A 13,968-nucleotide genomic window follows, 5' to 3' on the forward strand; every position below is an offset into this window, starting at 1 on the left:
ACATATATACAATGGAATATTGCTCGGCCATGGAAGGGAATGGGTACTTGCCATCTGCAGTGACAAGGATGGACCTGGAGGGTATTGTGCTGAGTAGGGCATGTCAGAGAGAGAAAGACAGATGCGTGTGATTTCACTTTTATGTGGAATCTAAATAACAAAATAAACAAAACTGAAACAAACTCAGATACAAAGAACATTTTGACGGTTGACAGATGGGAGGGAGGTTGGGGGTTGGTGAAAAAGGAGAAGGGATTAAGACGTACAAATTGATGGGATTGCATTAAATCTGTATATTGCTTTGGATAATATGACCGTTTTAACTATGTTGATTCTTCCAAACCATGAGCACGGTATGTCTTTCTATTTCTTTGTGTCTTCTTCAATTTCTTTTGAAAATGTCTTATAGTTTTCAGCATATAGGTCTTTCACATCCTTGGTTAAGTTTATTCCTAGGTATTTAATTCTTTTTGTCGCAATTGAAAATGAATTGCTTTTTTTTCATTTCTTTTTCTGAGATTTCATTGTTAGTATATAGGAATGCAATGGACTTTTGTACGTTGATTTTGTAGCCGGCAACTTTACTGTATTTGCTGATTGTTTCTAACAGCTTTTTGGTGGAGCCTTTAGGGTTTGCTATATATAGCATCATGTCATCTGCAAAAGGTGATAATTTTACTTCATCATTCCCAATTTGGATTCCACTGGCTAGGACTTCCAATACTATGTTGAAAAGCAGAGGTGATAGGGGACAGCCCTGTCTTGTTCGTGAATGTAGAGCAAAGGGCTTCAGCTTTTCACCGTTAATTATGATATTAGCTGAGGGTTTCTTATATGTGGCCTTTATTATATTAAGGTATTTTCTTTCTATATCCATTTTATTAAGAGTTTTCATCATAAATAGATGTTGTATTTTGACAAATGCCTTTTCTGCATCTATTGATATAATCATGATTTTTGTCCTTTATTTTTTTATGTGATGTATCACATTGACGGATTTGTGTATGTTGTGCCCCTCGGTTGAACTCCACTTGGTCACGATGTATAATCTTTTTAATGCATTGTTGTATATGATTTGCTAGAATTCTGTTTAGGATACAAAATCCCAATGGCATTTTTTTAAAGAAATAGAACAAAAAAATCATCAGATTTGTATGGAACAACAAAATAGCCAAAGCAAGCCTAAGAAAAAAGAACAATGCTGGAGGTATCACACTCCCTGATTTCAGCTTGTACTACAGGGCAACAATAATCAAAACAGTATGGTATTAGCAGAAACACAGACAAACAGACCAATAGAATAGACCTGAAAACCCAGAAATAAATCCACATAAATATGGACAATTTTCAACAAAGAAGCCAAAAACATACAATGGAGAACAGATAGCATCTTCAGTAAATGGGAAAGCCATGGGCAAAAGAATGAAACTGGACTATCTATCACCATGTACCAAAATTAACTTAAAATGGATCAGAGACCTAAACACAAGACCTGAAACAAACTGCATAGAAGAAAACATAGGTACTAAACTTATGGACCTTGGGTTCAAAGAGGATTTTATGAATTTGACTGCAAAGGCAAGGGAAGTAAAAGCTGAAATAATTGAATGGGACTATATCAAGCTAAAAAGCTTCTGCACAGCAAAAGAAACCTTCGACAAAATAAAGAGGCAACCAACCGAATGGGAGAAGATATTTGCAAATAATGCCTCCGATAAGGGGCTAACATCCAAAATATACAAGGAACTCATACAACTCAATAATAATAATAATAAATAACCCAATTGAAAAATGGGCAGAGGACCTGAAGAGACATTTCTCCAAAGAGCACATACAAAAATTAATGTAAGACCCAGTCTTATTTTACTATAATGGAAGACCGGGCCTTATATAACGTAACACAACACAACACAACATAACTCCGGGTCTTATATTAATTTTTGCTCCAAAAGACGTATTAGAGCTGATTGTCTGGCTAGGTCTTATTTTCGGGAAAACACGGTACGTATGGTGTCAGATGGGTACTAGATTTATTGGGGTGATAGATGAAAGGGGGGTTGGAGTCAGAGTGAAGAAGCTGAAGGCATTAAAAGTTACAAACTGGCAGTTAGAAAATAGTCATTAAAGTTAGAAAATTGTCAGTAAAGCATAGGGAATGTAGTCAATAATATGGTAATAATTGTGTGCAGCGCCAGGTGAGTACTAGACTAGCCAGGGGCATGTATAGCATAGGGAATATAGTAAAAAATAGTGTGATACCGTGGTACTGTGTCAGATGGTTGCTGGACTTATGGCGATCACTTCTGTAGATATATAAATGCTGAATAACTACGGTGTATACCTGAAACTAATATAATATTGTATGTTAGCTATATGTTAATAAAATCTTTTAAAAAATTAGTTGTAGCTAAATATGTTAGCTTACAACAGGACTAACCCACTACCTTTTTTTGTAAATAAAGTTTTATTGGAACACCAAAAGAAAGAGAGAGAGAGAAGAGAGAGAGAGAGAGAGAGAGAGAGAGAGAGAGAGAGAGAGAGAGAGAGAGAAATTCCACAGACAGCTAGAGAAAGAGAACTGAGTTCTCTGAATAACCTCTGCCAAATCTCTCGCTGATCTCTAAACTACACATGTGTAGGGCAGACCCAATCAGGCCTACTAAGGTGAAAAAAACTTAACTGAAATTTGAGCTGCTGCCCAAAAGGCAGAGGATACATTTTGAGTAGAACTCAGCGGATCTAAAACCTGAACTCTCTTTTGACCCTAAATCTGCCTCGCCCATAACCTACCCATTTCAGCCAAATGCAAATTCGTAATTTCAGTTACTTTAGTCCAACTATCCTGGAGTTAGTTTGACTCCTATCTTTCTTTCACACCCTTCATCTAATTCATCAACGATCGTACGGTCTCTACTTTTAAAACATATCTAACCAGATTGCACCACTTGCACTGCTACCACCCGATCTGAAGCACTATCACCTCTCATCCAGATTACTACAATAGCCTCACAAGTCTCTCTGCTTCCACCTTATAGCTCTCTAGTCTTTTCAAAATGCAATTATCTGGGACATTAAGAAAGTTCTTTAATATTCTTTGAAGGTCTACTATGTACCAGCCACAATGGTCCTTTTACTTACGTTGGATAATGTCACAGCTCTTTCCAGTATACTGTAATACTTCTTTTTAGTTAGCTTTAAACCCAGGTTCTTACAATGTCCTCAACAGGCGCATGACTGCTCTGATTTATCTCCAACTATTCTCCCTTCCACATCCCACTCACACTGGCTTCCTCATTGTTCCACAAACACGAAGGCATCCTCTTTCCTTTGCATTGGCTGTTCTCTGCCTGGAATCTTACTCGAGAACTCAGTTGTATCCCTCAGCTCTAAATCTGTATGAACGTCTAACCTCCGTGAGGCTAACCAGGGACCCATACAGTTGTGAATGTGCTCTCTTCCCTGCTCTCCATGTAGCACTATTGATTATCCTGGTCTAGTTTTGTTTTTTTCCTTTGTAGTTATCACCTTGTATCATACTATGTGACTTATTTATTTATAGTGTTTACTGTTTGTTTCCCCGCACTTTTTAAAATGTAAACTCCATGAGGCCAGAGACCACTGTTTTATTCACTGAGGTATCTCCAATCACCTAGACCAATGCTTGCCACATAGATGTACAAGAAATATTTAATGAATGATTTTCATTCTCATAGTAATGAGCATGTGAGGCAGGTGTTATATATTATCATCCCTATATCATCCCAGACGGGAGAAGTTGTAAGATTTGGGTGTGAGGGGAATAGAGAAGACTTAAGATTTTTATCCAAGATCATCAAGTCATTGTCCAGTTGCAGCAGTGGAACTCAAACTAGTATCTTTGAATTCTCCAAATATTAGAGCAGAAAATAATTTAACAAACCATTTAAACAATTAAACCTCCTAATTATACAGTTAAGCAAAAATTTTTTTAATATTAATATTTATTGTTCACGATATCCTTATAAAAGTCTTCAGTGGTTTGACTTTTAATTTTAAAATATTCAGTGCTGGGCAAGTTGACCTGTACTAGGCCCTTGACAGAGCACAAGAACCAAACTTTAAGGGTGGCTTTAATATAAAAGTAATTCTATTGTATCTAAATCATATTCTCTGAATTTCGAAGACCTTTTATTAAAAAGTAAGTTATTGCTTAGTTCTTTTTTCCTAACAATGATTCAATTCTGTTTATATTATTAAATTTAGGAAAAGGTTTAAGACAGAGGACTATATTACCAGCTAAGAGGTTATAAACCTTTAAGAAACAAACCCGCACATGGACGGAGTCTGTGATGGTTAATTTTATGTGTTAACTTGGCTGGGCAAAGGTACCCAAATAGTTGGTCAAACATTATTGCAGCTGTTTCTGTGAGGCATGTTTGAGATGAGATTAACATTTAAATCACAAGACTCTGAGGAAAGCAGATTACCCTCCATAACATGGTGGGCCTATTCCAATCAGCTGAAGGTCTTACTAGAATAAACACTGACCTCCCCTGAGCAAGAAGGAATTGTGTCAGCAGACTGTTTTTGGATTCAAACTGCAACTCTTCTCTGAATTGCCAGCCTGCCCCATCAGATTCTGGATTTGCAAGCCTTCATAATCATGTGAGCTAACTCCCTAAAATCTTTCTCTCTCTCATACATACATACACACACACACACAGAGGGTACCAAAAAATGTATACACATTTTAAGAAAGGAAAAACTCTATTAAAATTGTAAGACTCAATATATACTGATAACAAAAGATGAATACAAGTCATGTGTATACAGTTTTTTTGGCACCCCCGGTATATATATCCTGTTGGTTGTTTCTCTGGGGAACCCTGACTAGCACAGGTTCACAAACAAAACTGTTTCTAAGTTCAAGAGTTACTTGTGCATTAGAAACACTAGGGAACTCCATGTGTTAATTACCTTTTTTGTCCTATCAATAAAATTCTAAATGTCAGCAGAGCTGAAACTAACTGAAAGCTGGGACACAAGGCCATTAATGATCCTTCAGAGCAGAGACTGGCTTTACCACAGAGAGAAAATGTATCACACACTTACCATATTCTAGTATTGTAAATTTTTTCCTTTTTCTGGCCCCAGGAATCCTTTGCTCAAGGGAACCCACTCTTAGACTCCCCGAATGTTAAAGGGATTAAAATAGAGGGGATCTGATATAAACAAGGATAGAACATGCCCAAGCCCTCGTAAAAGACAAGTCCTTGAGGGATGCTGAAGTCCCATGAAATGTTGTTACAGAACAAAGTCTGAAAACTTGTCCAACTGCCTGTCCCCAATAAACTGTACTGCTACTACCACCACCATCCAGGGCATTTTACAGAAACAATAGAGATCAAATGATTTGCCCAAGGCTGCAAAATTCGTTAACCAAACTGAGGCCTTTTAACTTTGTCCTTTATTTTGACTATACAAGCAAATTTTTTAAAAATTAAAAGGTATGTTTGTAAATGTGCAAAACAGTACCTGCACCATGTGCCAGGTTAGCAGAAGGAAAAAACCCCACAGTACACAGAACCGTGTGGCAGTGTTCACATTGGCACATCTGCCACTCTGGAATTGCTCCTGAGGACTTCATCTCTCCTATGAGAGGAAGGCAGCCGAGTCTTTATTTTGCCTGTAAGTGGCTCTATATTAACGATAAAAGGAGATTCTTTTCAGCACTAATAGTGCAGCAAATTACAGCACTGAAATATAAATTAAATTGTAATTATTTATTTCTAAATAATTGATCTTGGGTAAAACCTACCCTTGACATAGGACACAAAATATTTATACGCAACTTTCCTAAAAATCACAATTTTACCTTGAAACAGAAACACGGACAATTCAATGAAATGAATGGACAAACAGTATTATATTTTCCATGTGAGCAGAAAACATTAAATGACTTGTTCAAGGTCACACATAAAATGTGAGTGTCAAGATATCATCTCAGCTTCTAACTCTAGTCTATCAGAATTTGAACTCTAGAAGGGCAGACACTCTCTTTTGTGTTCACTCCTGCCAGCACCTAGCATGGCGCCATGCACACCCCCTGTGCATGCCAGGGCTGATGCCAGGATCAGTGCACATGCTCTGAACAGGTATTAGGAGAGCTACCTGTGCTGCTGTAGAGGCAAAGTGACTGAGAAATGGACAGTAGCTCCTTTCGTATCACAAAGCTAACCTGTAGTGAAGAACTGAGAATGAATCACAGCAAACTGCCCAACCATGGATAACAGGACAGTATCATGGATTTGTCAATCTTTAAGAGGACTATTTCCAATTTAATCTCCTTCCCACCAATTAAGAAGAATCACAGCAGTTAGCATCCCATATTCTTGCGTTTCTACCACTGACTTTGCTATTCTGATTACAGACCCTGAGGAACATCCTCTAGAAAAATTTGGCACCTCTTGCCACCACTGATCAAAATCATACAAACCTCTGTCAGTCGTTTCAGTTGGCCTTTATTTTCACTTAATTCTTCTGATAGGTTATTCTTTTTCACTTGTAGTTCACAGATTTCCTTTCTTAATGGATCCACTAGTTCATAGAACCGAACCTTAAAATAAAAATTAAAGTAATAAGCAGTCTTAAAACCCAAATTATAATTAAAATTGGCTAATTTACAGTACTCTCGATTATTGGTAATAAAAGGGAAGTTTAAGATAATGAAAGCTTTAAGGTGTTTCAGATTGCATGCCTGTACAATCAAGTTTTCTTTCATTTGTACAAAACTAAAACAAGACCGTCACTAATTTACCTGACCACTAATACTTAATAATGTTCAGTTCAGTTCCCTCAAGGCCCGGATTACCTATAACTTCCTACCCGACAGTCTTTCTTTCCTCTCTTCTGTCAATATTCCATGTACTACTTACTCGTCATGTCCTACCAGTGCTCACTCTACACCATGCTTGTTATTTCCTAAATACTTCAAGTGTTCAAGAGTTTTGCTTTTGCTATTTCCTCTTATGGAAAAGCTCTTCCCACATATAAGTGCATGGCTCATGCTTTCACTCTCTTCAGGTCTCTGATCAAATGTCACCCTGTCAGTAACGCCGTCCCTTAATTCCCCCAACATGATTTAAAATAGCATTCCCACCTGGCAGAAGACCCTATTCTTCACTCTTTTCTCCATAGCATTTATGACAAATATTCTACATATTTTACTTTCTATTGTTTGTGTTGCTCCACTAGAATGTAAGTAAGCTCCATGAGGGCAGGTATTTTTGTCTGCTTTGTACATTCCTCTATCTCCAACACCTAAATATATCCTATATCCGAGGCTCTTGGTGAAGCTCTACAGACCTATACGACTGCACTGTAAGGTACAATCAGGATGAAGCAGGAGGCATCTTTCACATCACTACTTCCATTTGGTTCAGATGGCTCTTCCCACTCCTAATTCTCTTAGGGAACTCTGCCTGCCCTAACCTAGTAAAACTAAGAAGTCACGAGTAAATTAGGAGAGGGCCATTAGGGACTATTTATTGTGTAGGTATACCATCTGAAACAGCTTAATAAATTGCTGTGTTGCAAAAGTATTCATTAGGATGTAAGTCCTAAGGTTAGTCCTCAACACAATAACTCTGTGTATAAATAACTAGTAGGATAATACTGCCTGTGAAAACACACAATATGACAAGGATTCTAATAAACCAGAGAGAAAAAATATGCATAACTGACACTAATGGGATACTTTATATCTATTACTGATAAAGCCTCAAGGACAGCACTTAATTTGTTTTGGATGGTCCATGTTAGGCAGAAAAATTATATTTAAGCTATTTAAATAAAAAGCTGGACCAAAAAATAACACTACATTGGTTCTCATTTGGATAAGGTTTCCAGATGAATGATTTCATCTAGAAACCTTATCCAAATGAGAACCAAGAATAGTAATCACTACTCCAGCAAAAGAGTAGGTAATATTTATTATTTAGGTTTAGGACCGAGCTAAGCATTTTACGTACATAATCACAGTTAATCTTCATAATTACCTCAATAGAAAGAAAGGCGCTATTATTATTATTAACTCTTTCACAGAAGAAAAAATTCAAACCTCTTAAGGAGAAATGACATCTATATGTCATAAACCAGCAGTTCTCATTGTGTGGTCGAGGAACGCTTGGCTCCCCACCCCACCACTCTGAGACCTTTTCAGGAATTAACAAGATCAAAACTCTTTTCCTAGTAACGTTTTGCCTGTTTTGCTCTCATTTCTCTTATGCCTGTTTCCCGATAGCTACACGATGTGTGATCTCATTGTCTTCAAGGCTAAAGGAAAATGTGCTTAAGTATTATTGTGTTCTAAAAACGTCTCTGTTTTCTTTAATTAAAAGAAAGTCTCAGTTTTAATTTCTAATATGGTAAATATTAACAGATATAGCCCATATAAACAAAAGCTCTTTGGATCCTCAGTAATTTTTGGAGTGTAAAGGGATGCTGACACCAAAAAATCTGAGATTATCACCATAGATCAATCCTATGTGCAGATTTGTGTAACCAACACCACAGGCGAGATCCTGAACTAGATACACAAAGCTTTCCCTCATTTGACCCCCTTTATAATCACACGAACACCCCTCTCCTCTACTATCCCTAACCCCCAGCAACCACTTACTTGTTGTTTATCTCTATAATTTTTCATGTTAAGAATGTTATAAACCACCAGTTCATAATAAAGTAATTCATTTCTATAGACTATGCAGCCATTAACTTTACAGCGCTATTTATTGCTTGACTTTTTGGAGGTCAATGGTCAGGACCCTTTAAAATTTGATGATCCGCACACCATTCACCATCTTCAGATCAGGACCATAAACTAACTGGGTACTTCAGAAGCTATGGCTACAACAAAAATAGCAAATTTTAGTCTAAAATGCATGTCGTTTTTTTAAAAAAAATGACACAAGACACTTACAGATACATATTCAGGAATAGAAAGCTGATCTTCAGGAAAACCTTTGAGTTTCATATATTGCTCTTCTGTCAACTCAAAGTCACGCAGGTTTCGACGAATATCTCCAGCTTTCTCTCTTAGCTGACGATTTGTCTCTTCTAGTTGTTTCTGTCTCAATAAAATAGTTTCCATTTCTTGTTTCATTAGTTCTTGATATTTTCTGTTAGGAGAGAATTTGTGGCAAGCTTAAAAAAGTTCTCAGGAGTTAATTTTCTCAAAGTCACCTTTCTGTAGTAACATAAAATTAGAAAATTAGAAAAATAATTAGAAAATGAGAAGCTCAAATAGTATATTTGGCTGTAGCTAAATGCTTCTTTACTTAAATGACTTAAGAAGTCATTTCAGTTAAACATGAAATGACAATTCTACACTAATTACTAAATATGCAGCCATGTAAATTATTAAATAGAGAATATTCTTAAAGAATAATTTCAAAAATTCAAATTATATAATTACACATTTCTTCTGCCTAAGGTTTCAGGCTTATACATCTGTTTTGGACCCTACTTATTAAAGTAATTATCATTCCTCTTTGTCTAGATACGTCAAGATGTGCCTCTTTAAGATGGCAATATTGAACCACCAGAGGTGTTCATTCAAACAATGAGGTAATGAAAACAGTAATCTGCACATAATCATCATTCTCAAAGAATACATGTGGTAGACACTGTTATTGTCAGCTGCATACCCAAAGATTTTGAGTAGGAAGGGACCATCTGATTTTTCCCCTCCCTACTACATCACTCCCAGCAACATCAAATACGATGTTATTTCTCCTATCTTAAATGAACAAACAAAACACACATCTTTTGACTCCATTTCACTTCCTCCAGGGAGCAAAACTTCTCAAAAGTTGTCTACACTCACTATCTCCAATATTTTTCCTCTTAAACTCATGTCAATCAGGTTTTCACCTCCCCTGCCCTCATTGAAATCTCAAGGTCACCAATGACATCCATATTGCTAATAATAAATTCTCAGTTCTTTTCATCCCTAACCTAATAACACTTGACATAACTGATCTCTCCTTAGTTATATTCTTTTCTTTGCCGGTTTCCAAGAAACCATACTCTCTTAATTTTTCTCCTATTTTACTGATGGTACTTTCTCAGTCTTCTTTTCTGGTTTGTCTTAATGCTGGAGTACCTGGTCCTCTCCTCTCTATACTCACTCCTGTAGGGAATTCATCCAGCCTCATGACTTAAATATGGTCTATATCCAAATAACTCCCAGATTTCTATCTCTAGACCAGACTTTTCATGTACCTCTACATGGATTTCGAATCAGACAACTCTAACTTAACATGTCCAAAATGAACTCCTGCTCTTCACTGCAAACCTGTTCCACTGTGGTTTTTCTCATTGCTGACAGCAACTCCATCCTTTAATTTATTCAGGTCACAAATGTTGGCATAATCCTTGGCTCCTCTTTTTCTCTTAAACCCCACATCTAGTCCATTAGGACATCCTATCAGTTTTACCTTCAATATTTAGAATCCAACTACTTTTCACCCCCGTCAGCTATGACGAAGATTATCACAATAGACTCCTAACTGGCCTCAGCCTCACTCAATATGATAAATGTCTGAAGAATGAGAACAGCAGCCCTGTTACGGAATGCAGTGGTTCTCAGTGTTGTCCCCAAACCAGCAGTAACACCAACCAGCAGCACCTGGGAACTTGGCACAAATGCAAATTCTTAGGACCCCAACCCAAGTCAGAACTTGAAAGTGGGACCCAAAAATCTTTTCGACCAAGCCTTGCACGTGGTTCTGATGCATGATGAAGTTTGAGAGCCCAATGATCTACTGTCATCGTGGCTGATAATTTGGTCAGGAAATTTTGATTTCAGCTAAATAGTGAAATCTCATAAAGGGAAAAGATACCTTACTTCGCACATTTACCTCTAATTAAAATACAGAAACAAACACTCATCTGCCAAATTTTTTACACAGGGTCTAGATTTGTTTAAATTTGTGTGTGTGTGTAAATCACTATTCATAATTTCCAAATTAAATTTCTTTACAATGTCAAAAGACCTTAAAACAGACTTGAGAAGAAATCTTAGGCGACTTTTTATGGATATATTTATTTTTGCCCCCAATCTCTCAGTCTGTCATGCTTACACTTAATTTGATGAGTTTTTCAGTCGTTCCTTTTTATTGACTCTTTCTAAGGAATTCACTATAATTTTCATAAAAATGACACATCTTTTTCATAGTCATCCGTTTATATAATTTTAATTACGTTCTATAAGTATAATAAGTACAACTGGAATAGGCATATTTGAGAGTAAACACAATGGACTCGTGATAAGTACCACAACTGAGCTGGAGAAACTACACAGGCAAATAGAAGATACTTTACGCTAGGAGAGTTCAACAGGCCATGAAAAATCAATCGGTATGTTTTTCAGAGCAAATAAAAAAAGGTTCATCCAGACAGTAGGTTAAATGGTGGTCAATTTAGAGAGCTCCCATTGTCTTCCACTGGCAGTGTTTGCTGAATGAACGTTGACCTTTAACTTTTTATACTTTGTGTACTGTATCAAGTAACCTACTTTGTTTTTACGTGAAAACTGTTACCATCTTTGGTTTAAAATTTCTCTATTTTGGCTTATACTCCCGAGTGAAAAGTAATAATATTACTTTCGACTATTAAATAAGTATTGTTGCTTTTTAAAAACTTACCTGGCATCCTTCTGCTGAAAAGTTAATTGGCTGTCTAATCTCAGTGTCAGCAGCTGCTTCTGGTGAAGTGCATCGTTAAGTTTCTCTTCCAATTCTTCAATCTCAACAAAAAGGAAAAGGTAAATTATCCAGTCAATTTTCAAATTTATTATTAAAATGCACTTAAAAGAAATAGGCTAAAAATAGATACAGGTTTTTTTGCAATGGTTTTGTTCACAAACTACAAAGTCTGCTCATAAAATGGTTTTTAAGTGTGGTTTGAAACTGCTGTCTCGTGAATGTCTTTTCTGCCAGGCTGTCACTCAGATTATTTTTCTACTTTAACCCACACTCAGTGAGAAGCCCACTGACAACTGGGAGTTGTTGTTGTTGTTGTTGTTTTTTTTTTAATATATATATAATATATATACACACACACAAAATTGTAGTTGATATTCATTATTGTTCAGCTTCAGGTGTACAGTGCAGTGATCAGGCATCTACATCATCCCTGAGGTGGTCTCCCTAATGAAACAAGTGTCCACCGCATACCCTACAAAATCTTTACAACATTATTGATTACATTCCCAAATTGACCTTCGTACTCCTGTGGCCATCTTGTAGTTACGATCATGCTTTCTAATCCACCCTCCCCTCTCATCTAGCAACACAGTTTTTCCTCTATGTCTCTGAGACTGTTTCTGATTAGTTCATTCATTTATTCTTTTCTTTAGATTCCACATATAAGTGAGATGATATGGTATGTGTCTTTCTCTGTCTGACTTATTTCACTTAGCATAATGTTCTCTAGGTCCATCCATATTGTTGCAAATGGTAAGGTTTCATTCTTCTTCATGGCTGCATAATACTCCATTGTATAAATGTACCAGTTTCTTAATCCCGTTGTCTACTGATAGGCATTTCAGTTGTTTCCATGTCTTGGCTATTGTGTATAGTGCTGCAATAAACATAGGGGTGCATAAATGTTTTTGAATTAGTTTTTTGGATTTCCCCGGATAGATACCTTGGAGTGGAACTGCTGGGTCATAAGGTAGTTCCATTTTCAGTTTTTTTAGGTACCTCCATAGTGTTTTCCATAGTGGCTGCCCCAATCTGCAATCCCACTAACAGTGCACAAGGATTCCCTTTTATCCACATCCTGGCCAGCACTGGTTTGTTGATTTATTGATGACAGCCATTTTGACTGGGGTGAGGTGGTATCTCATTATGGTTTTTATTTGCATTTCTCATGATTAGTGAAGTTGAGCCATCAACTTCTGTCTGTTTGCCATCTGTATGTTCTCTTTAGAAAAATGTCTCTTCATGTCCTCTGCCCATTTTTTAATTGGGTTGTTTGTTTTTTTGGAGTTTTTAAAATAAATTTTGGATATTAACCCCTTATCGGATATATCATTGGCAAATATCTTCTCCCATTCAGTAGGATTCCGTTTTGTTTTATTGATGGTTTCCTACTCTGGGTAATGTCTGTAAACTTTCTTCCAATATCTTCTAGGAGTTTTATGGTTTCAGATCTTACATTTAAGTCTTTAATCCATTTTGAATTTATTCTTGTATATGGTGTAAGGAGGTGGTCCAGCTTCATTTTTTTGCATGTGTCTGTTCCCAGCACTATTTATTGAATAGATTATCTTTACCCCACTGTAAATTCTTGCTTCCATTGTCGTAGATTAAATGATCATATAGGCATGTATTTATTTCTGGGCTCTCTATTCTGTCCCATTGATCTATACGTCTGTTTTTATGCCAGTACCATGCTGTTTTGATTACTGTAGCCTTGTAGTATAATTTGATGTCAGGTATCATTATACCTCCCACTTTGTTCTTATTTTTCAAGATTGCCGAGGCTATCCGGGATCTTTTATGGTTCCATATAAATTTTAGGATTATATGTTCTACTTCTGTGAAAAATGTCCTTGGTAGTTTGATAGGAATTGCGCTGATTCTGTGTATTGCCTTATGGCAATATGGACATTTTAATGATATTAATTATCCCTATCCATGAGCATGGTATGTGTTGTTTCCATCTATTTGTATCTTCTTTAATTTCTCTCTTCAGTGTCTTATAATATTCTGAGTACAGATCTTTTACTTCTTTGGTTAAATTTATTCCTAGGTATTTTATAGTCTTTGAAGCAATTGTAAATGGGACTGTTTTCTTAACTTCTCCTTCTGATATTTTATTATTGGTATATAAAATGCAACTGATTTCTGAATATTAATTTTGTATCCTGCCACTTTACTAAATTCATGTATCAGTTCTAATAGTTTTTGGTGGAGTCTT

At 36.4% G+C, this 13,968-nt stretch overlaps 1 protein-coding gene across 4 annotated transcripts in view; it reads right to left on the bottom strand.

Moving 5' to 3' along the window:
* PIBF1 (progesterone immunomodulatory binding factor 1) overlaps positions 1–13,968 on the bottom strand; it is a 181,591-nt gene that overhangs the window by 157,490 nt on the left and 10,133 nt on the right. For all 4 annotated transcript variants that reach the window (XR_013993252.1, XM_081047027.1, XM_081047028.1 and 1 more), the window contains exons 3-5: positions 11,688–11,788; positions 8,960–9,158; positions 6,476–6,595 (exon numbers count right to left, since the gene is read on the bottom strand). Coding sequence is in view for 3 of the 4 variants with exons in the window: in XM_081047027.1 (XP_080903153.1) it covers positions 6,476–6,595; positions 8,960–9,158; positions 11,688–11,788 (420 nt within the window). In the remaining variant the exon portion in view is untranslated. The remainder of the gene's footprint in view (positions 1–6,475; positions 6,596–8,959; positions 9,159–11,687; positions 11,789–13,968) is intronic.

This window comes from Rhinolophus hipposideros, assembly GCF_964194185.1.
Source record: "Rhinolophus hipposideros genome assembly, chromosome: 4".
In the NCBI taxonomy this organism is placed as follows: domain Eukaryota; kingdom Metazoa; phylum Chordata; class Mammalia; order Chiroptera; family Rhinolophidae; genus Rhinolophus; species Rhinolophus hipposideros.